The sequence below is a fragment of the Taeniopygia guttata genome, chromosome 27, assembly GCF_048771995.1.
Source record: "Taeniopygia guttata chromosome 27, bTaeGut7.mat, whole genome shotgun sequence".
In the NCBI taxonomy this organism is placed as follows: Eukaryota; Metazoa; Chordata; class Aves; order Passeriformes; family Estrildidae; genus Taeniopygia; species Taeniopygia guttata.
Window position 1 is genome coordinate 4,033,336 of NC_133052.1, and position 21,787 is coordinate 4,055,122.

Here is a 21,787-nt window from a genome sequence, read left to right on the forward strand (position 1 = left end):
GCCGGCAGAGCGCTGCGCCGCGATTGGCCTCGCCCGCCGGCGCGCAGCCAATGGGAAAACAGATCGCTCGTGCCTCCCGCCAATGAGCGGCCGCGGAGGCGCCGCTCGCCTGGAGACAGGACAGCGCCCCCAGCGGCCGCGGGCGGTGCCACCCCTGCCGGGCCGTGCCAGCTCTGTCACCTGTCACCTGTCACCCCCGGGCCCTGTCACCTCTGGGCTCTGTCACCTCTGGGCCCTGTCACCTGTCACCCCCGGGCCCTGTCACCTCTGGGCTCTGTCACCTCTGGGCCCTGTCACCTGTCACCCCCGGGCCCTGTCACCTCTGGGCTCTGTCACCTCTGGGCCCTGTCACCTGTCACCCCCGGGCCCTGTCACCTCTGGGCTCTGTCACCTCTGGGCCCTGTCACCTGTCACCCCCGGGCCCTGTCACCTCTGGGCTCTGTCACCTGCCACCCCCGGGCCCTGTCACCTCTGGGCTCTGTCACCTCTGGGCTCTGTCACCTGTCACCCCCAGGCCCTGTCACCCCTGCCGGGCCCTGCCAGCTCTGGGCTCTGTCACCTGTCATCCCCGGGCCCTGTCAGCCCTGCCGGGCTCTGTCACCCCTGAGCCCTGTCACCTGCCACCTCCCCGACCCTGTCACCCCCGCCGGGCTCTGTCACCCCCGGGCCCTGTCACCTGCCACCCCCTGGCCCTGTCACCCCCACCGGGCTCTGTCACCCCCGAGCCCTGTCACCTGCCACCTCCCTGACCCTGTCACCCCCTCCGGGCTCTGTCATCCCTGGGCCCTGTCACCTGCCAGCCTCGGGCCCTGTCACCTGTCACCTCTGGGCCCTGCCACCTGCTAGACCCGGGCCCTGTCACCTCGTGTCCTGTCACCCCGCCAGGCTCTGCCACCCCCGGGGTCTGTCACCTCCCGAGCCCTGCCAGCCCCGCTGGGCACTGTCACCACCTGGCCCTGCCACCTGTCACCTCCCCGACCCTGTCACCTGCCACCCCCGCCGAGCCCTGTCACCTCCCTGACCATATCACCTCAGGGCCCTGCCACCCCCCTGGGCCCTCTCAGACTCCTGACCCTGTCACCCTCCTGGACCCTGTCACCCCCGGGTCCTGTCACCCCTCCACACCCTGCCACCCCCCTGGCCCCGATGCCCCAGCTGTAAGGGTGTACAGGCCAAGGATTTCCTTTGTTTGGGGTCCCTCCTCAGAGGCACCAGTTTGAGCTGTTATTTTGCTGTTTAATTATTGCACCAAATTTAGATAATCTGGATTGAGATGGCTGACTGCTGTGGGAAGCCGGGTCTGACTGTCAGTTTGGTGCCAGCTCAGGTGGTGACAGTGACAGCCAGACTGGCTCCTGGATGGTCGGACAGCCCTTCCAGGTGCCAGCTATCTCCTCAGCCCTCCTCATCTCTCACAGGAGCAAGAGGAACCCTCTGTCACCTGTCACCAGTGACACAGCTGTCCCCAAGTGCCTGGGCAGGGTCTGTGTCCTGCTGAGCAGTCCCGGAGCTGCTTGGCTGGAGGAGAAGCCACAGGGGAGCTGGGACAAGCAGGGGTCACAGCCTGTGTTTATTTATACTTTTTATTGTTGCTGCTGGTTTAGATACTCTGCCAGTGCATGAATATCATTGTTCTCACTTAAAGTGACTAAGAAAAACCCACCAGCTCTGAAGCCACACCCAACTTGTTTTCACTTCTAAAGATACTTTGTGTTGCACTCCTCAAGCTGTTTTTAAGGCACTTGGAGACACCATTTTTGCTGCCACCCCTATCTGGGCCACTCAGGGCAGTAAGAACTCACAGAGGCAGATGTTATTTTATGAATTGTGGTCTTTTGTGCTGCCATACGCCTCTCACTTCCTCAGTGTGTGCTGCCAGCCCACAGGATCATGGGGAGATGTGAAAAACGCCAATCACTTGGTTTTTAAAATTTTAAAAGTTTAATAATAATAAAATGGTTATAAAAATAATCGTACAATTACAGTAACAAAGTTTAGAGTTAGGACAATTACAAGACAGTAAAAGGCAAAGAATTATGGACATCTGGATGCTCTCGGACACTAAGTCACGAAAAGCCTGTCTTGTGAACAAAAGAATCACCCTTAAAACAATACACTTGTTGCATATTCATACACCTTCATGGTTATGCATACATTCTATTCTAAACAAGAAACTCTGTCTGTTGTATGTCAACTGTTTCCTTTAATCCCCTGGCGTCTTCGAGTCTGAGCAAGGCCTGAAGAAATTCGTTTTTTCTGATAAGAAGCCATAAATTCCTTTCCTTTGGAAGATTTAGGTGTTCCTCAAAGCGAGTATCTCATCCTAAAAAAAGAAAAAAACCTTCCCCCCACATACAGAGTCTCTCTATATAATTTTTTTTTAACTACTAAAGTCTTCATTTTATCTACAAAAGCACAACTAATCAATATAACATAATACATATAGTGACTATCTGCGTAGAGCCATATAATATGCATTTTTCACAGGTCTAAACCCACGCAGGGACTGCAGACAGAGATGCTCTGTTTGCTGGAAGCCAGAGGATTCACTCCAGGAGATGAGGAGTGCATCAGTGAAGGTCTTGATTCCAGAGTGTGTCCCAGACCCCAGTTCCATGTGCTGCTTGCACGGAAGCCTGTGGGGCAGAGCTGTGGGGCAGGAATTTGGAGCTGCAGTCCCTGCAGAGGAGTCAGTGTGATCTTTGTGCTTGGTTTGGGGGAGCTTTGCTTTGTTTTTCTCCCCCTTTTGAAATGGTGAAAAGTGGGGAAGCACGGCCACTGCCTCACTGCCCCCCTCAGCTATTCCCTACTAATTAATACATTGTATTTCCTGCATTTCTTGCTGCAAGAGACTCCCTTAAGGCCACAGAGCAGAGATCTAGGAAGCTGAGAGCAGTGAGGATCACCCCCCAAAACTCATCTTTGAGCCAGAGCTCACTGCTGGGCTGAGCCTCCTGGCTGGGCACCTTTCCAGCTGTGCAGGACAACGGTGTCAGCATTGTCACCTGTTGGGGTCTGGCTGCTGCACCCTGAAGCACAGGGCTTGTTTGCAATATTTAACAACCACTTCCCAGTGCTGTGATTTCTGTCAGGGACAGTAAAAGTGCTCAGCTGCAGGCAGGGACAACAGGGTCTCACTGCAGGAAATGGATCCTTGCACTGCTGGGATCGGCACATGGCAGATTTAGGCACTGACCCCATTTCTTCTTCACTGAGGCACATCCACAGTCTGGGGCACCGACCACTTTGGCCAGGGTGGTGAAATCTCCTTGTGCCAGTTTTCCATGGACCTGGCAATCCCAGCTGACTCTGGTACCTGTTCAAGGCAGTAAGCAGCAGTTACAATCAGTATTAATATTTTATGATGCTGTCAAAGCCCACGCAGGAAGCTGCTGGGACAGGCTGCTGATGTGTTACAGCTCCCAGGATGTTTGGGTTAGTTTTACAGACACTATTTGGGGTGGGAGTGTTTGGCATCCCCTCCCTCAGAACACAAACCTCAGAGCACAGCTGGGATTTCACCTCTGGCTGAACATCACACAGGGGGATGAGCTCTGTGAAGGAGCCATTGTCACCTCTCAGCTCCGCTCCTCCGGCGTGATCTGCTTCTCCAGAGCAAAGCACAATTCCAAGCGTATCCCACAGGGATCCCCATCCCACACACACCCGTGGCTGTTATCAAATACACACAACCATTATCAAATACACACAACCATCAGTGTCAGGGGAACAGTTAAGCCATTAGATGTCATCCAAGGAGACCTGGTTTACAACTGCTGCTGTGCGGCCTCTTTGGAGCAGGAACAAAATCATAGCCAGATTAAAAATGAAATTAAAACAGAATTAAATTTTTAAAAATTATGTACAAAAATTTTTTAAAATTTGTATTATGTTTTATTATATATAAAAATACAGCATCCTATATTAATATTGTAACATACAATATATAATGTCATTATCATTAATATATAAATATTACTACAAAATTATGAACAATTATTATAAACATTATTAATTAACCAAAACCACATTAAAATATAATTAAATCAATAATTCAGCAGGGGTTGCCAGGCGGCAAAAGGCAATATAAATATATATAAAAGGCAATATAAATATATAAAAATATAAATATATAAAAAGGCAACATCCTGTAATTAATATTATACAATATGCTATACAATAGATAATGTAATTATCATTAATATATAAGTATTACTACAAAATTATGAACAATTATTATAAACATTAACAATGGATCAAAAACACATAAAAATAGAATTTTTAACATTTAACACATAAAAATAGAATGATAAACATTAACAATTAATCAGAAACACATAAAAATAAATAATTCAGCAGGGGTTGCTGGGCGGCCCGGCCCCGCTCACCCTCACACCACGGCCGTCGATGTACAAAAAAAAATTTAAATTCATATTATGTTTTATTATATATAAAAAGGCGACATCCTATAATTAGTATTATACAATATGCTATACAATAGATAATGTAATTATCATTAATATATAAATATTACTACAAAATTATGAACAATTATTATAAACATTAACAATTAATCAAAAACACATAAAAATAGAATTAAATAAATAATTAAGAAGGGGTTGCCGGGCAGCCCGGCCCCGCCATCCCTGGGACCCCCGGCCCCGCCCACCCCGCGCTACCGACCAATCCCCGCAGCTCTCCCGATGACTGACAGCACAACGTCCCGCCCCTCCCCGCTAGCCCAATGGGCGGGGCGTTCCGTGACGCGCCCCTCAGTGCTTTGAGCGGCGGGGGGACAGACCAATGGGAAGGCGGAATGGCGCAGGGGGCGTGGCCTCCCCGCCCCCGAGGCCCCGCCCCGGCGCGGCGCGGCGCCTGCGCTGCACCGCCCCCTGGCGGCCGCGGGGAGGGCCGTCGGTCGGCGCTGCGGCAACATGGCGGGGCGGGTAAGTGGGGGCCCCCGGCCCGGCCGCTATCACATCCCCTGTCCCTCCGCCGCTCCGCTCCTCTCCGCTCCTCCCTGCCCCCCGGCTTTGCGAGCTTCTCGCCTTCCCTCTGCCGGGAAGCCCTTCAGCCCTGGGGGTCCCCCGGCCGCGCTGTGAGGCTGTGGTGACCCCCTCGCCCCGGCGGTGTGGGGGGTCCTGTGGGGCTGTGGAGACTCCCCCGGTGTGTGGGGGCTGGGGGTGACCCCTCTCCCGGTGTTCCCTCTCCCGGTGTCCCCCGGGGCTTTCGGGAGGCTGAGTGGCCTCTTGGTGATGTGGCATGTGGGACAGGACTGGGGTTCCTTCAGGGGCCGGGCCAGGGTGACCCGTCTCCTTGTGGGGTTTTAGGGGCACCCAGGGGTGCTGTGGGACCCCGGTGGCCCCTTGGCGGTGTGGGGTGTGGGACAGGAATGGGGGTTCCCTCAGGAACAGGATGACCCCTCTCCATGTGGGTGTGGGGTAGCATTTAGGGTTCCCTCAGGGTGCCATGAGGTTGGAGTGGCCTTGTGGGGCGCAGAGCTGAATTTTGGGGTTTCCCGGAGGTGCTCAAAGGCTGTGGGGAGCCCTTGTGTTGTGGGATGAGCATGCGGGGCTCCCTCAGGAGTTGGGGTGCTGCCTGTCCCTGTGGTGAGGGGCAGGACTGTGGGGTGCCCTGGGGTGCAGTGAATCCCGGGGTGTCTCGGTGCTGCTGTCAGGATTTAGGGTGCCCGGGGTGCTGTGAAGCTCTGAGACCCCTCTCCCTGTGGGCTGTGGGCAGGGACCTTTAGGGATGCTGTGACAGGGGTGATCCCTTGGTGCTCTGGGATGTGGGGCGGAATTTTGGGATTCCCTGGGGGCCTCTGTGGGTCTGGAGTGCCCCTGTCTCCATGGGGTGTGCAGCAAGATTTTATGGTCCCCTACAGGTGCTGTGAGGTTATGGTGACCCCTTGGTGCTGTGGGATTCAGGGAGATTTTCTCATTTGAGAACCAGCCAGGTGCTGTTTTATACTGTGGGTCCACCTTTTGTTGTGTGGAAACATCTTAAGGGTTGTGCAGTGGTTTTGTTCTGTATTAATTTAAAAAATAAAAAATCCCTTATTAGTGATAGATCACATCAGCAAGTGGTCAGAAAGGCTTTAAAAGGTGAAGGAACAGCCTTGACTGTGAAATCCCTTCTTGTGGTGCCTGCACATCCCCTCCTTTTCAGGTGTCCAGGTGCTGCAGGATGTGTTTGGATTGCTCTGCTCTTTGCCAGGAGCTCAGTCATGCTTTGCTGGGTATCAGCCTGGGAAAATCACATTTTTCATTCATGCTTGCCTCTGGCTGGAATCTTGTCTCTAGGCCAAGTCATTCGGTGGTTGAAATGCTGGGGAATTGGTTTTCCAAGTGCTTCTTGCACTGTGCTGGGCTGTGGATGGAGGGCAGCTGGTGCAGTGCTGTGGTGCAGAGCAGAGGTGAGAAATCTGCATCACAGGTGCTCCACTGCCACCCCTGAAATGTGCTGAGTAATTGAGAAAAACTCCAGACAGACCCATTTTGTGGTCTGTCTCTCATTAAGAGTGTTTCCTCTGTCCCTGCTCCAGATTCCTGGTCTCACCTTCTTCCTTGCACCTCCTTTTCTTTATCTCACCCTTTGCACTTACCCAGGGAAATCTGTGAGGCTTGACTGGCCTTTTTCAGCGTTCTGTTGCCCAGAACAGGAGCCCAGTGCTCTGGTCAGTGCTGAGAACCTTTTACCCACACTGGACGTGGTTCTGAGACTCCCTGGGGCTAACCCAACCTGGCTGCAGTGAATCCTGACCCAACCCTGAGCCCTCCCAGCTGTGTGCTCAGGGAACACCCTGCTGCATGCTGAGTGCTGGGAATGTGGGGAGGAAGGACAGGGATCAACCTCTACTTTATTCTTCAGCTTTGAGCTTTTCTGCTACTAAAAAATGTGAGACAAATGTGCCTTTTTTTGACCAGCCCGGGAGCCTGGTGAAGGAAAGGGGGATTTATGTGAATTTAAAGGAAAGATTGCTGCTTAGCTGCCTCCTAGTCTGGCAGCAGAGTGCTGGGGAGGGTGGGGAGCACGGGGGGCAGGAGCAGCACCCCAGAGCTGTGTCAGGGTAAACACAGAACACTCGGTGGGAGGATGGAGGTGTGTGATATCTCCAAGCACAACAGGTGAGGCTGATGCTGGAACACAGGTGCTGTTCTGTTGTCAGCATTTTTAACAGGTGCTTCAACCTGCAGATGGGAAGAGGAGCTTCAGTGACGCCTCCTGCCCTGCAAATCTGTTCTGCAATGCCATTTAGAGCTTATTCTCTTTTACTGGACTGGTGTGATTTGATTTGTGCAGTACATTCTCACAGGGAGAAATGAATGGCTGTCCTGATGTATGAGAGAGACAAAATATTTAAACTTCTAGTAACATTTTGAATAATTCAGGTGAATGATAAGCCAAGTCTGGTTAATTGTGTGATGCTGTTTCAGGTGTGTTATTCTGCTCCCCTAATTGCACTGGATCTCTCCACAGCAAGGAAGAGATGGTGATTAGCAGTGATTGAAGTTTACAGGAAAAACAGTTTATGATGATTAGAAATAATGGCTGTTTCTGTAATAATTTATTCTGCATCTCTGCATGGGGATCATTAGGCAGGCAGGCAGAGCAGCGAGGCACCTGCAGGAGAGGGAATGGTGGGAAGCTGCTGTGTCTGTAGCTGGTTGTGGACCTCTTGTAGCTGAGCTTGTGCAGCAGTTTGTGGTTAGAAATAATGGCTGTTTTAGGGGGTGTCCCTGGTGTAACACACTCATTTTTGTTCCTCTGCTGTTTGGGGCTCCTTTGGGGCAGTGCTGCCTTTAGCCCAGTGAGAGCAGACTCTGCACTGTTGGCTCCTCAAGAAGAGATTCCCTTTGTGGAGGGTTAGAAATGGCTTGGGACTTTGGAATAATGGGGGATGGGCTTTATGTTTATGGGTTAAAGCTGTAAGGTGATTTCTGGTAACATATGGAATCAGCCTTCAGAGATGCAGGGGTTGTCAGGCAACTAAAGAAGGGTTTATGAATCAACTTAGCTCCTTCTTGCAGCCTGGTACTGTTCCTGCTATCGTCACTTAGTTTTTTTTAGTATTTCCTGGTGTATAATATGAAGAAATGGGTTTTTAGCAATGTTTCAGGGAAATGAGAGAAAACTCTTATCTGAATCTCTGTTTCTGTGATCACTTTTGCAACCTCATAACTCTCTCATTAAATCATCAACCTGTAGCCTGCTTTCAGGATTTCTACCTTGCTGAATTATTTAAAATAAAGTCACATAATTTGTTAAAAACTCTAAAATTTTTTAGAATAAAATTCTGAAGACTATGTGAATGTTTGTTGGCATATCTGGCCCTGTCATCTTCGATTAATTTGTTGCTTGGCTCAGTGTTGCAGAAGCAGTGTGTCCTGAGCTTGTGCTTAAAGAGTCACTGCCAAAGGGAGATGTCACTGCTGCCTCTCCATCTCCAGTTTTTGGGGTGCTGATGTGTCACACCTCTTCTATTATGTGGACCTGCCAGAATAATTAAACTTAGGTCATAATTTTTTTTAGTAGGACAAAGTTTTTTTAAAAAAGTCTGAGAATCTTTATATTTATTTTTTTTTTCCCAGAGCACAGCAAGAGCTTCTCTTTCCCTCTCCTGTTCTGGGTTCTTTGCCTCAGACCACAGAGATCATTCAGAAGAAGACCCTGGGGTTCAGGATAAACCCTGACTGAATTTGGAAGAAGTTCTGGCATAAAAGCAGATCTGCTTGAGTCCACAGAAAAGCAGTTGCTAGACAGTAGTGGCACTTATGTTTTGCTGAATTACCCACCAGGCATGACGTAGTTTCAGTGCAATGAAATTACCATTGATGCTTTTTGGTTTTTTTACATGAAAACAACTAAAATGTCTCTCCCCATGTCATGGAATGGTCTTGGACACGTTCAGGTGCCCTCACAAGTGCAGGAGGGGACGGGCTTTAGGGAGAGCTGGTGCAGTGACACCCCTGAGCAGTGGGACAGAGATCTTGGGAACTGCAGTGGCTTTTGGAAGGATGAGGTTCAGCCTGGGGGCTCTGCATGATGTGTTCAGGATGCTGTCTCACATCAGGGGGGTTCTGTGGCAGAGACCAGGGTTTTGTGATGAAACACCTGTGTTGACCATCTCCAGAAGGTTTTCAGACCCCCAGGAATTGGAGAGCTGTGTTGGAGAAGGTCTCTGAACAGAAAAAGCCAAACAAGAAACGCAGTTGCTAAAATTAACGGAGCTGTTGCAGTGCCCTGGAGCTGTGTCTGAGCCAGCTGATTGTGCTGCTGCTCATAAAGCAAGGCTGGGTGTGCAGTTCCTCAGGCACTGCTGCCCTGCTGCTCTGCTCCTTCCTGTGCTGGCAGATCCTTGCCCTCAGGGAGGTCAAAGGTTTGAAGTATGAAAAGATTTAACACATTTCACCTGTCTCCTGGGATGCACTAAAGCAATGACCTTCTATCAAAAAATCTGGAGTAATTGATGCCCTGGAGTTGTGTCATGTGCTCTTGCTGTAAAAAATAGAGCAATACTTGCAAGCTGCTGCATCTTAAGCTGCTGGTGGCTGTGTGGTGTTTGGTACCTCAGGGGTGTGGGGAGTTCAGTGCCAGTGCTGGGACAGCAGCATCCTGGGCTTTCACAGGGCAAATTCCAAGGGAGATATTTTTAACATTAACATTTATTCACATTGTCCCTGTTGCCATTGGGTAACTTTTTTTTAAATAAATGGAATGAAATTTGCATCTGTGAGGTGTCCTCACTGCTCATGTGGCAAAATCCTGTGACCTGCATCCTAGGCCCTCAACTTACTCTGGTGGGGTGCTGGTTCATTCCTTTGGCATTTTTAAAAGATGTTTAGATGCAGTGCAACAAGCAACAATTCCCTGTAATTAAATTGTTGATCATCCTAGCTTGAGAAAGGAATGTGAAGCAACATCCACTCAAAAAATGGATGTGTTAATTAAAATGCACATATCCTGGGTCATTATTGCTTAATAGGAAGGTGGAGCTGCTGTTCTGCTGAGCTGTCAGAGCAGCTCCCTGGCTCTGTGGCGCAGCAGGTACAGGTGTATTTCCTAAAATCACTGATTATATTGTGGAGAGCTGATCTGGAGAAGGACATCTCTGGGCAGAGCAACCTGTGTGATTCCACTGTAGGTGCTCTGCTTGGAGAAGCTCTCCTTTAGCACTCTTGTTTCTTCTGCTCTGTTGGATCAGGCAAACCCTTGGAACTCTGTTCTTGGGACTGTAAATTGCCTTTCTCATGATGTTGACAAAAGCTGGAAATAGCAGAGCTGGATTCCTAAAGCTGTGAACACCTTGTAACTGCAGGGAAACAACGTTGGAGTGACAGAGCTGCAGACCTGAGTTCACTTGAACTTTGCAAACAAAGGGAAGCAGCAGTAAAACCCAGTATTCTTTAATTGTGGGAGAGGCCCTTCTGCCCTGATAAAGTGGCTCTGGGGTGCCAGGACAGGCAGTAATTTCTAGATTCAGGCCCACAGCACAGAGAGAAACTGGGAACTGTGCTGATTGCTTGGAAAAGAGTGCCCAGTGAAGAGTGTCTGGTTGTTGCCTTGAGAAGCTCCCTGGAACAGAGGCTAGGCTATGTTAAAGGAATAAAGAAGGCCTTCAAAGGATCCACCTTGGGCAGTGCAAGAGTCTGCCCTGGCTCCACCCAAGATGGACACAAGGTCAGGAGTTTTCACACTTTTCTTAGTTTTGGTCAATGTACGTATTGTTGTTAATTGTCCAATTACAGCTTCAGGTTATGAAGGCCCATCCTCCCAGTTTGCTCTCCTCAGTTCACTGTTGTTTGTACTTTTTGGGCCTTCTTGGGCTGGAAAAGGCTTGTTATGTCTAACTAAACTGTGAACTTGCTAACACTTTATATGAAGTTCAGAGTTATATACTAATGCAGTACAGAATCTGAAAAATAAGAAAGCTAAAACTTCCCTGTGTCCTGTGGCCCATCTGTCCTGGGGGAGAGCTCTTGGCAGGCAGGGAGGTTACCCCTGCCACGGGCAGACAATGCAGGGGGAGCATTCCCTGTCCCATTTCCAGCCCTGGCTGATGCAGGAGGTGCTGATGGGAGCTCTTCCCTCTCTCCTCCTCGCAGCTGTTGGGGTTTCTGTGGTGCAGCATGATCACTGGAGGTGATTCACGGTGTGGGACTGGCTCGGGAAGGAGGGATCAGGAGGGATCCATCTCATGCAGGCATCTCTGGACGCTGTGCTGAGGCTGCCTTTGTCAAAAATTTGAATATTACCTCTGAGATTTTAGCTTCCCAATGCATTCCCCTTATTAAGAGAAGAAAATTGGTATTTCTGAGTTTGTTGTCAAGAGAGAATGCAGCTCCTTCCTGAAGAGAATAAAAGCTTCCAGCAAACACGTAGAGGTCATGGGGAGCAGGTGGAATGGCCAGGCCTGTGCAGGGAGTCAGGGCTGTGTGTTCCAGGGACAGCAGCTTATCCTGCCAGCACAACCACTGCAGGTCTGGAAGGGCCTGTCTGGCCAGGCTGCTGGTCCAAAAAGTTCCTTGTAGATTGATCTCCTCTTGGGGCTGCAGAAATATGGAAGCTTTATTCAGTATTTTTTGACATGTCCAGAAAAACCCTCTGCAAGCTAATAAACTTCCTTAGTTAATTAAAAAAAAAAAAAAAAATTTAGAACCACAGCATTTAGGACAGCTTTTGTTCCTGAGCCTGGTCCCTGATGGTGATAGCATTTTGTCATTCCTTTTATGAATATTACAGAATTGTTCTTTAGAGGAGCCTTGGTTTTGGCTTTGCTGTTTCCCCCTGTCCCAGAGCCAACTTCCCCTCCAGGTCAGGAACCCACTCTTACCTGGCAGCCAGGAGCTGTGCTGGTGTTGCTGTTTTATGGCCATTTCTTGTGCTCAGCTCCGTGGTGGGTGTAGAGAGCAGCACAGTCCTTGGGCTTCCCTGTGCTGGGAGCTTGATTGGTGCTGAGCCAGCTCTGCAGCTCATCCTCCTGCTGCAGCTGCTGCTTGTGCCCTGTGTGTGTCCAGGTGTGATGTCCACCTCGGCTCCTGGTGTCCCTGGCATCTAGAGATGCAGGCAGAGCTTTGTGCGTGTGTTTCCTGTCAGGAGCATACTCCTGGATAATGTGTAGGATCTGTGATTCATCATGTCAGTTCCCTGTTTATCTTCAGAGCTCCTTTGACATCATAATTCTTCCTGTCAGCATTCAAACTTCATTTTATTGGCAGCCCCGTGGTGGTGAGTGAGTGTTTGATTTGGAGTCAGCTGTGGTTTCATGCAGCCCACAGAGGCACCTCTGCTGGGGCTCTAGAGAGTGTGGACTGCACTGCTCACCAGGAATTGCACCTCTGCAGGTGTATTGCACCTCTGCAGGTGTATTACACCTCTCTGCCCTCTTTGGGTGATGAGTCTCTGGGCTCAGAGAGACTTTGGCGCCCAGCAGCTGCTACAGGAAAGCTTGTGTGCTTTTTGGAGCAGGGATCCCTATCTCAATGCAGCTGGCAGTGGGCTCTGCTGGGCAAATGGAAATGTCTGGTACCCAGAGTTGTCACATTTCCTAACACTCCTCTGCCAGCATTTCTGTGCCAGAAATTCCATCTCTGAGCACCTGCGTATACATGGGATGTGTATCTGTGTCTGTTTTACACCGTGGAGATTTTTGAACATACAGTATTTGAGCAATGTTTGTCTTGTACAAACCATGTGAGAACAGGGCACAGAACCAAGCCTGCCTCAGCTTTAGAGGCTGTTTCATAATCTCTTGCTCAGCATTAGGAAATGAAATGAGTTCAGTTGTCTTGGATGAGGAGCATCTTTGCCTTAGCACTTAATGTTTCAGCTCTTCTCAGTACCAGCTGTCAGCAGTGCTCTTCAGTAACTTCCACCACCTTATCTCTGTGGGGAGAAACATGTTTTTCCTTGGCTTCCTCTGCCATCAGCCTTAATGATTCTCAAGAAGTGAATTGACAAAACACAAAAGGTCTGGTTTATGTATGTGTGAGAATATCCAAATAGCAGCACCACTTTCTGGGCTTTGGCAGGGGTTTGGACTGATTGATCTCCAGAGGGCCCTTCCAACCCCAGCTATTCTGTGGTTTTGTGAACATGTGAGTTTTGTATTTTCTGTGGAGAAAAATGAGTCCTTGCAGCTTTGGAAAAAAATGAATCTCTTAAAGATCAGATGTTACGGTGATTGTTTCTATTATGTAGCTGTTTGTTCTTCAGGGCAACTTTTCTTTGTAAAAATGAAATATGCCAGCGTCATTAAGCCTCCTTACTGCTTTGTCACAAACCCAGAGGTGGGGTCCTTCACGTTTGTCTCTCAGAGTGAGATTTATCAGTGCATCACATGGCCTTGTTTTCCTCTTGGCAAACAGAAGGAATGCTGGAACAGGTCTCTGCACAGGCCTGGGTTTAATAGCAGGATGATGGATGCTGGGAATGCTTTAGCAGTGTGCAGTCGCCTCCTTAGGACTGTGCTGTCCTTGGAGTCTCCTCTTTGCAGAAGAGATATTGGGGAGATTCTTTTGCCTAATTTAACCCTAATTTACCTTCTTTAAGCCATATCTATCTACCCTGTGGATGTGGGTGTAACAGCAGCCAGTGAGGGTGTGTGGGTCACCTCCAGCCTGGCAGTGCCAGGGGGTGACTGCAGCAGGCATCATCTGCTGTCACCTGCAGGAGCTTGCTCTCTGGTTTGTTAGAGCTGTCTTGCCTCCTTGCCAGCAGTAACCTGCCAGTTTGCTTAAAATTAGTTTGTGTAAATCTACTTTGAGATTTCTAGGAATGCTCACAAGGATTTTCCTGCCCCTGTGCCCTGATGTGGTGTGTTGGTGCTGGCAGTGGGATGGCAGAGAGGGGAGAGGGGCAGGTTCTGGGAGTCCTTGTGCTGCTGTCTTGGGAAGCTGGAACCCAAAGTGCAAGAGCTGAAAGTGTTCCTGACAGCAGCACCACTGGCATATGCCAGCCGTGTGTTCCAGCCCTGGAGTGCTGCGTTTATGCCAGGAAAGCTTCCTCAGGAGCAGCCTGTGCCTGGGTCCTGGCTGTGACAGCTCAGCTGCTTGACAGAGACAAGGATCCATCCCTGGAAGCAGCAGCTCTGGGATGTGAGCTCTGTGGGGAGGCCAGCTAAGAGGGAGCCCCTGCAGCTCCCCACAACAGCACGGTCCTCCTTCCTGCCTGGGTGATTTCCAGTTTGTCACCTCTTCATGACCATATTACCTCAAGCTGTCCCTTGCACCTTGTGGAAATCCATGCCTGGGAGCAAGACCCCGTCTTGCAGCTCTGTGATGTTAAAACCTTTTGAGAATATAGATAACCTTCTGAAGATTTGCAAAATCTTGGAGCTTGAGGAGGGTGTGTAGGGGAGGGCTGGGAGCAGAGGTGCTGCCTGAGGTGTTGGTCATAGCCAGGGAGAAATGGGCTCCTGCCACACCCCGGGAGGAGGATGAGCCGGGCTCTGGGTGCTTGGCACGGCCTCTGCTGCTGCTGCAGAGCTTGCAGTTGTTGCTGGCTTTGCAATGCACTCCTTGCAATAAAATTCCTGCATTTCCTGAAGCTCTGTGTTCCCAGTGCAGCGGGAATGCAGCTTCTCACTGCGTGTAGGAAGCAGTTTGTCACAAGGATTAAAAATGCACTTGAGGACTAGTGCTGTAAAAAGGTTTAATCCAGGAGCTCCGTATCCACTTTTCTCCAGAAATATCCCCTGTAATGCGTTTTATCAGGGCATGTCCTTCACAGAACTGTGCCCTGCAGATGGGAGCAGAAGTGATAAAATGGTGAATGTTTGCTGTGAAGTGCCCCAAGCCAAGGGGCCTCAGCAGACAGGCTGTGTATCTCATAAATCCACTGATGTCATATATTTTATTACAAGAACATTTGAGTCTTTTATTACACTCAGCATTCAGATAGATAAACCTGCTTCAGGTCTTGAACAAAAATGGAATATTTTTTGGTTGTCACATATGTCAAGGGCAATTGAGCATTATTTAGTAAAAGTAATGAGTTGATCCTTTTCTAAATAGCAAGTACTTGAAATAAATCATGTTGTGCCATAAAAGTTGATCTGAACTTTAGAGTAGGCTGGCTGTGGGCTACACTGAGGGGGGGGAATTTCTCTGATTCTTGTCCCAGAGGGGCTGGGGGAGGAAGGCTGAGCAGGGCAGTAACTCCTGGGAAATGATTTAGATGTGTGTGTTGGGATCAGTGTGATTCCCGTGCTTGCTGCTGGGATTTAAGGGTATTTTAAAGGAAAATCCCTCCTGAATTACTTTTAGCAATAGGTTGACGCTGTCAAATAGATTTTGTTGCGCTGCCTGCAAATTTGTATCTGACAGAGGTAGCTGTGCTTTGATTCTCAAAAATGATACCCTGGGGGGCAAGTTTAGCTTTTCCCCAAATGAAATTTCTGCAGTCCATAGCTATAATGGAAACATCCTGCCTTTTCCATCCCTTTCTCCACTTCTGGAGGCGTTTTGATCACAATTTTCATTGTTCAGCCATTGTTTCGTGGTATAATTCTGCAGGGGTGAGGGTGTAGGATGGGGCTGAGGTCCCTCTGCTGTTCCCCATGCTCCATCCTGCCTCATGATGGGGATGGGCAGCTTGGGCTGGGAGTGCTGCTATTTCAGTTTTTAATTTCTGATTGATGAGTAACAGTGGAAGGGACAAAAATGAGCAGATACTCCTGAAAAGGGATTGGTCCTCTGACATTAGAGAATAAAAAGAGGGGGAGGACTCCCCCACAAAATTTGTTGCAGTAATTTTTTTTCATATTTATAGGCTGGAATTAACTATTTTACCTGATTTTCTTCAGTGTGTTGCGGATCTGGGATGTTTCCTATAGAGTGGAAAATATTCACATGTGACATTTCCTTTTAGAAGTGATACAAAGGGATTGTGGGATTGGATAGCAGCTGGCTCAGGTTAAACCTTCCTGTGGACTCTCAGTGCTGCCCTGTACTGCACTGGGCGAAGGGATTTATGGAGAATGGATGCTGAAATTCCAATTTTCTGAGTTATGTTCAGGGAAGAGGGAAGGTCACATCTTTATCCCTCCCTTCCTCCTCACATGGGCTCTGTGACCCAGCCCAGCACTATGAGATGGGGTTGTAGGGGAGCTGCTCTGGCCCAGGCTGCTTTTCTTTAGCAGCTTCCAGAAGATCCCAGTGCCCTGACATTGTGCAAAAAACACCTTCCAGGGAATGCTGGTTACCTTCTGCCTTGTGCCAGCACTGGGGGAAGCTTCACAAGTGTCAGGGTTCACTTGCAAGCTAACAGTGTTTGCCTTGCAGGCTTTCTCCCAGGTAATTTCAAAGTATTTGTGTGGGTAAGGTAGAAAATACAAAGTACATAGTAGTCCCAAAATGCAGAGCTTTGGGATACAAATACCTGTGACATGTGGAAATGTTTGGAGGAACCTGGAAGAGGAGCTTGTTGATACCAGTGGGCTCTGAGAGTGTGCCAGGACTCAAGAGACCTGTTTTGTGCTTTGTGCTTTTGCAGAAGTCTTGAGGCTTGGCTTGGTAAAGGAAAAACAGAATTTTATTTGACATTTTTTGCACCCTTCTCTTGTAGCCTATGCAAGCAGCGAGGTGTCCCACTGATGAGCTGTCCTTAACCAACTGTGCTGTGGTGAACGAGAAGGACTTCCAGTCTGGGCAGTAAGTGTGCACTGTTGCTCTTTCAGCTTTTAACCAAAAAGGAATTGTTTTCAAAATTTGTGTGGAGGGGGAATGACATTTCATGTTTGGGAAGGTGAACACAGCAGTTTGATTCACAAAACTTGTGTGTCCTTAGAGAGCAGAACTTTCAATGTGGCTCTTTCTGGAAATGGGAGATGCTGGAAAAAGGGTGGCTGTTTCTCTAAATGATTTCTTTCTTGGGAAATGCATCTGCTTAACTAATAGAATCATTATTTTAATGAAGTACTTCTTGTGGTAATTTTTGTTTGTTTTGGTTTTGTTGTTGCTCCTGCTACATAGTGAGAATATTTGAACTATTTCAAAAATGTTTTTATTATTTTATTGTGTTACTTGGGGCATCTTCTCACTTTCACATCGTTTGGGAGTGCTGAGCAGAGCCAGGAGAACTCCTGTTCTCAGGGTTTTCATGCACAAAAACGGGAGAAGCAGCCAGAGTGTGGGCACAACAACCTGGATTCTTTAATTGCAGTTTTGGGGTGGCTGATGGAACCCAACTCTGGGGTTTACTTCTGTTAGGTGGAAAACACCTGCATTGTTCAGCTCAGCCCACACAGAAAGGTTTTGTGTTACAAGAAGCCAATTCACATAGTCAGATTCTTTGCTTTGCTGCAGCTTTAGGGAAGCTCTGACAGATTTTAGTATGTAGGTTATAGACAGAAGTCATAAATTTCAGCTGAAAGGGAATATCACGTGCAACACAAGGCAGAAGGGTTTGAAAAATGGGAAAAATGTTAAAGGAAATACTGAATGATATGCCCACCTTTATATAAAATAGCTGCCCCAGGTCAGCGCTGCTAAGGCTGGAGAACACAGCAGTGCTGAGCTGCAGGAATGCAGGAATGTGTTCAGCCTGTCCGTGCTGTCAGCCAGCTCTGCTGCCCTGGCACCTGTCATGGCTCTGGAGTGATGAACTGAACTGTGATTTCATGGAATACAAAATGCAAAAACCAAACAAAACCACCCCCTAAACCAGCAGAACTTTTTGAGTCAGAAGCAGGCAAAAGTATCTGTTTTGGCAGAAAAGTGTTCTGGTCTTTTTTCAAAGTATGGTTTTCCCCAGGTTGATTTTTTTTTCAGCATAATTGAGTTACAAAAATACCTGAACTGAGCATTGTACCTCATGCATTATGAAAACTTTAATTTCCTCCAGTGTGGATGTGCTGCAGGGACCCAGCTGCCAGCCCTGCAGCCGGCTGTGTTCCTTTGGCTTCCAGAACGCTCTCTCCTGGCATTTGGGGCAGCATGCAGGAGGCAGTGCCCCGGGATGTGATGGCTCAGCAGACTGGATGTGGCTCTGGCTGTTCCTGTGCCCCTGGGAGCTGTTTATTTCTAGCAGCAGTGGGTTTGGTTGGGAGCAGATGCTGCAGATGGCTGCGGTGTCAGAGGGAGCATGGGCAGCTCCTGGTGTTGGCAGTGCTGGGGCTGGAGCTGCATTGCAGCTCCCTGGGACCAGCCCTGCTGCAGCTCCCTGGGGCCAGCCCTGCTGCAGCTCCACCAGCAGCACCCCTGGCTTGGGTCCCTCACCACACTGCCTACTCAGGAGTGTTTTTGGTGATACCTCCACAAGCTCTCTGCTGTGTTTGCTGCTGGGGGTGTAGAGCTGGAGTTTGCCCTTGGATCAAGGAGATGGTTTAACCCCAGGGTGCTGCTGATCATCTTCTCATGCTTTGCTTCCTGCACCCTGTGAGCTGGGCAGGGATGAGTCAGTGCTCAGAGTTCACACCAGGCCATGCACTGTGTGGTCCCAGTGTGTGGTGTGTAATGGTTTGGGGAGTGGCACCATCTTCACCCTGTGTCCTGCTTCTGCCTTGAGGACTCTTGGTGTAGTTTGGAGAGAGAAACCAGTTCTGAACACAGCCAGGCTGTGAGGGGACAGCAGTCAGGGCAGGCTGTCTCAGTGGCAGGTTTTTGTTCATGTTAAGAACTGCTCGTTCCCTTTCACATGGGAAGCCCAACCCTCCCAGGCCAGTTTAGTTTTCTGAGCAGCCCTTGCTGAATGATTGCTCTGGGTTTCCAAACATGCACTGCATGGGATGAGATCCTGCTGGCACCTCCACATGGATACCTGAGTCATCCCCTCCCTCACAGGAGCCCTGCTCGTGCTTCAGCAACAGAAAATCTGATGCACTCACAGGTTAATTCATGTCTGCTGGAGTTTCTCTTGGTTTGCTCAGCCTGGCCAGCAAATTTCCCAGCAGTTTCCTGGGCCCAGTTTCCTGGAGCCCTTCCTAAGAGCTGGCAGCACATGGGTTGGATCTTACAGTTGCAGGCGAGGATTTACACATGGAATAGAGCAGCAGTTCCTTCTGGGAGAGCTCTGGGAGCTGTCTGGCCCTGGTGATTTGTTGTTCCTTTTGTTGGTGTATAACCAGAAGCTTTTAATGAGTTTGAGATTTTCCCCCTGTGTCTCCATGAGCTCTCTGAGCTCCTTCCTGGTGAACATCAGTGTAGGAAAATGCAATTGGTTTTTCTGCTGTTGCCTTATTTTGGGCATTTGTAGTACTTAGGTTGCTTACAGCTTGTTGGAAGCTGCCTGTTCCTGCTGTCTTTGGGAAGAAGCGTGGTTGTTCCTGTGCCTTATGCAGATTTTTCTCACAGAACCTGTCAGGATTTGACCTTTCCCAGTATTTTCTTTCAGAAAGCTGATTTTTTCCCCATTTTTTCTCTTTGTTTTTTTCTTCTTGACATCTATTTTTCTGTTGCCAAGCTCGGCTGTCTTTCTGCTTTGCTGGAGATGTTTCTGGTGAATGAAATGTCCCGGCTTAGTAATTGGTATCAAATCTTTGTGGATACTCCTCCACAAAATTTTTACCAGGTATTGTAATTTTCTTGCATTTTGGGTTTTTGAAGTGAAGCCCAGCAGTGATGGAGTTTGCTTCTTCCTGCATAGATGCTGAATCTCTATGTGTTGAAGTCACTGTTCTGTGCACTGCTCAGGACCCATTTGGGGCTTTAAAAAGCTTTAATTTTGGGTCTTTTCCTGTGTCATGAGCTGCTTCCAATCAGGTGTTAGTTGTCATCATGTGCACTTTGTGATATTCTGAATTGTAGCTGGAACTTGTTTGTTGCCTCCGGGTGTGTTTCTCTCACACTCTGCAGTGTCTCACCTTCTTTTCCAGTTGGTTGTGTGTTGATACTAAGTTGGATTACTCAGGGTGATACTGTGCTGGAAAACTCCTGCTTTCAGTCCTGGCCTCCTGGATATTCTCTGCCTTACCCACTGCTCAGTTTGAATGAGCTGTCCTTGTAGCACTGTTCCATCCAGAGGGGATCACTGCCTGTTCCTGCTGCTGGTGCTCTCCCTAATCCTGGAATAACTCAATGGGCTGCAAGGAGACCTTGAAGATCATTCACTTCCAGCCCCTGCCATGGGCAGGGACACCTTCCAGTGTCCCAGGGTGCTCCAAGCCCTGTCCAGCCTGGCTTTGGACACTTCCAGAGATCCCCTGGGCACCTGTGCCTGTGCAGCCTGTTCTAGCTAATGCACCCCGAGGGGATCTTACCCACATGTGCTGCAGGGATGTGTTGCTGGCTCCCATTGAGCTCATTGTCCACCTGGTTCCCAGCACTTCTTGGCCCCCAGTTGACCCAGCCTGTACTAGTGCATGGGATTGTTCCCCCCAGGTGGAGGACTTTGCATTTTCCCTTATTGAGCTTTATTGGGATCTGTAGAGGTCCCTCTGAGCAGCAGCACACCCAGGTGTGTCCCCTGTGGGCTGGCTGAGGAGCTCTGTCCCTTCAGCTGCTCAGAAGGAAGGGATTAAATAATTATGGCCTGATGTGGACTCCTAGGGTGACCTCCTGCAGTGGATTTGCAGATCCCAGTGACCTGCAGCTGGATTTGCAGATCCCAGTGACCTGCAGTGGATTTGCAGATCCCAGTGACTTGCAGCTGGATTTGCAGATCCCAGTGACCTGCAGTGGATTTGCAGATCCCAGTGACTTGCAGCTGGATTTGCAGATCCCAGTGACCTGCAGTGGATTTGCAGATCCCAGTGACCTGCAGTGGATTTGCAGATCCCAGTAGCCTGCAGTGGATTTGCAGATCCCAGTGACTTGCAGTGGATTTGCAGATCCCAGTGACTTGCAGTGGATTTGCAGATCCCAGTGACCTGCAGTGGATTTGCAGATCCCAGTAGCCTGCAGTGGATTTGCAGATCCCAGTGACTTGCAGTGGATTTGCAGATCCCAGTGACTTGCAGCTGGATTTGCAGATCCCAGTGACCTGCAGTGGATTTGCAGATCCCAGTGACCTGCAGCTGGATTTGCAGATCCCAGTGACTTGCAGTGGATTTGCAGATCCCAGTGACCTGCAGTGGATTTGATGCTGTTGGCAGCAGTTCATTCTCCAGCCTGTCTCCCTGCCCAGTCTGCATCACAGCAGGGTCTGAGGGTGGTTGTGCCAGGCAGTGTGGAAAGTTTGCCAGTGTTGGGATAAATCCAGCTCCCCCTTCAGCCCAGAGCTCACCGTTTCCTTGGAGAAGGCTGTTGTGCTGGTCAGGATGGATTTTCTTTTGCAAATTCATGCTGACCATTCCTAAATCCATGCTCAGAGTGACTCCCAGCACACTTTCTTGTGCTTTAATCTAGTTGGCTTCCTGGATTAGTTGCTCCATCACTTCCCTAGGGAGTAAGGTGAGGCTGACCAGCCTGTAATTCCTTGGATCCTCCTACGTGAAGGCAGGAGTGACATCTGCTGTCTTCCAAACTTCATAAATCTTCCCTGGCTGCTGTGCAGCACCAATTAATGCCGTGTTCTCCCCTGTAACATTTGTATGGAACTTCACCACCTACACCAGGTTCCTGGATTTATGCCTGGGGCAGGAGGAGGAGGGAAGGGAAGGGTGTTCTGGCAGCTGATGGGTGATTTTGGGTCAGAACCAGTGAGGACTCAGCTCAGTGTCTGCCTGAGCTGGGAGCTCTGTTGTCACTTTGGTGTGTTGAAAATGTTTTTGACCCTGCCAGGCCACCGAGTGCCAGCAGTGTCTGGGTGGGGTCTGCAGGTGACAGCTGGCCCTGGCTCCTGGTTTGGGCTGCCATGGCTCCTGGTTTGTCCTCTTGTCTCCAAGGGCATTCCTGTGGTGTGGCTGGAG

At 49.3% G+C, this 21,787-nt stretch overlaps 1 protein-coding gene across 2 annotated transcripts in view; it reads left to right on the top strand.

Annotated features, from left to right (window-relative positions):
• Positions 1-4,844: 4,844 nt before the first annotated feature.
• The window catches only part of NSF (N-ethylmaleimide sensitive factor, vesicle fusing ATPase), a 76,399-nt gene continuing 59,456 nt past the window's right edge, over positions 4,845-21,787 (top strand). For both annotated transcript variants that reach the window (XM_030256481.4, XM_030256480.4), the window contains exons 1-2: positions 4,845-4,946; positions 16,567-16,652. In XM_030256481.4, the coding sequence (XP_030112341.1) occupies positions 4,935-4,946; positions 16,567-16,652 (98 nt within the window). In that variant the 5' untranslated portion in view covers positions 4,845-4,934. The remainder of the gene's footprint in view (positions 4,947-16,566; positions 16,653-21,787) is intronic.